Source organism: Rhincodon typus, unplaced genomic scaffold, assembly GCF_021869965.1.
Source record: "Rhincodon typus isolate 14 unplaced genomic scaffold, sRhiTyp1.1 hic_rhity00013779, whole genome shotgun sequence".
Lineage (NCBI taxonomy): Eukaryota > Metazoa > Chordata > Chondrichthyes > Orectolobiformes > Rhincodontidae > Rhincodon > Rhincodon typus.
The window spans coordinates 3,429-5,002 of record NW_025979417.1 but is presented as its reverse complement, the minus strand read 5'-3'; the positions used below and the strand labels follow the sequence as shown (position 1 = coordinate 5,002).

The 1,574-nt window shown below is 54.3% G+C and overlaps 1 protein-coding gene across 1 annotated transcript in view; it reads left to right on the top strand.

Moving 5' to 3' along the window:
* Positions 1 to 1,574, top strand: part of LOC125482621 (potassium-transporting ATPase alpha chain 1-like) — a gene marked incomplete at both ends in the record, with an annotated part of 5,414 nt that overhangs the window by 688 nt on the left and 3,152 nt on the right. Inside the window, 2 exons of the mRNA XM_048594730.1 lie at positions 291 to 494; positions 938 to 1,051. Of these exons, the coding sequence (XP_048450687.1) occupies positions 291 to 494; positions 938 to 1,051 (318 nt within the window). The remainder of the gene's footprint in view (positions 1 to 290; positions 495 to 937; positions 1,052 to 1,574) is intronic.

Sequence of the window (1,574 nt, the reverse complement as noted above, 5' to 3'; positions counted from 1 at the left end):
GAACCTGGGGGCAGAGGCAGACAGAAAAATTAGGAGCGATGGAGCTAGACATCGGTAAGGTCAGTCACACACACACAGACACACACACACACAGGGATACGGGATGTTGATAATAATGCAATTTCAGTGCCGGTGATGCCATTAAATGCCAAAGGGGTGATGGTTGGAATGTGTCCTTTTTGGAGATAGTCAATCTGTGAGACATTTTCAGCATGGCTGTGTGTGAGTGACTGACCTTACCGATGTCTAGCTCCATCGCTCCTGAATGTTCTGTCTGTCTGTGACCCCAGGGTCTGAGCAATGCCAAGGCCCAGGAGGTGCTGTTGAGGGATGGACTCAATGAGCTGAAACCCCCCAAGGGTACTCCCGAGTATGTGAAGTTCGCTCGCCAGTTGGCTGGGGGGCTTCAGTGTCTGATGTGGGTGGCATCTGTCATCTGCTTCATCGCCTTCGGAATCGAAACAGCCCGAGGGAACCTCTCTGGTTACGATGATGTGAGTGTCCATGGGATTGGCTGGGGCAGTGAGGGAGACACGGACAGGGGGTGTGGGGATGGAGGGAGAGGGTAGGGATGGAATGGAGAGGGTGGGGATGGAATGGAGGTGGGGGGGTGGGAGGGAGAGGGGGGGGGGAGGGGGAGGGGTGGGAGCGAGAATGTGGTGGGGATGGAGGGAGTGGATGGGGATTGGGAGATGGGGGGAGGGGGGGAAGATGGAGGGAGGGAGTGGGAATGGAGGGAGGGGGTGGGGATTGAGGGGTTTTTAATGGTGGGATTGGGGTATTTGAGATGACTGAGGGCTGTTGGATCTGATTGAGGGGTAGATGCTGGGGTAAGGGGTAATTGGTCTGAGTGAGGGGTAAATGCTGTGCAGAGTGAGGGTATTAGCTGCCTGCTCTGTCCCTGGTGTTGACTGATCTCTGATCTCCATGCTCCCAGCTCTATCTCGCTGTCACACTGATCGCTGTGGTCGTGGTTACAGGCTGTTTCGGATATTACCAGGAATTCAAAAGCACTAATATCATCGCCAGCTTCAAAAACCTGGTCCCTCAGGTAAGGAAGATCCCAAAAAAACCCCACTTTCACAACACCCGAGACAACGCAATTAACCCCCTCCAGCTAACCCCACACTCTGTCGCTGTAACCCTCTTCTTCCCCTCTCTCTCTGACTCTGTCTCTCTCTCTTTCTCCAACTCCACCTTGCTCTCACTCTATCTCTCTCTCTGCTTTTCTCTGTCTCTTGCTCTCTCCATCCCCCTTTCTGGCCATCGCTATCTCCCCCACTCTCCGTGCTCCTCTCTTCACCCTCTCTATCTCTCTCCCCATCTCTGTGTCTCTCTCTCTCCATCCCTCCCCCTCTCTGTCTCTCTCTTCACCCTGTCTATCCCTACCCCTCTCCGCTTCCCTATCTCTTCCCCTCTCTTTCCCTCTCTCGCTCCCCGACACTCTGTCCCCTTCTCTGTCTCCCTTCTGTCTCTCTCTCTCTCTCCTTCTCTGTCTGTCTCTCTCTGGTGTACAGGCTTCAACACAGACTCTCACTGGGGTACAGGTTCACACACACCCACACACACACACA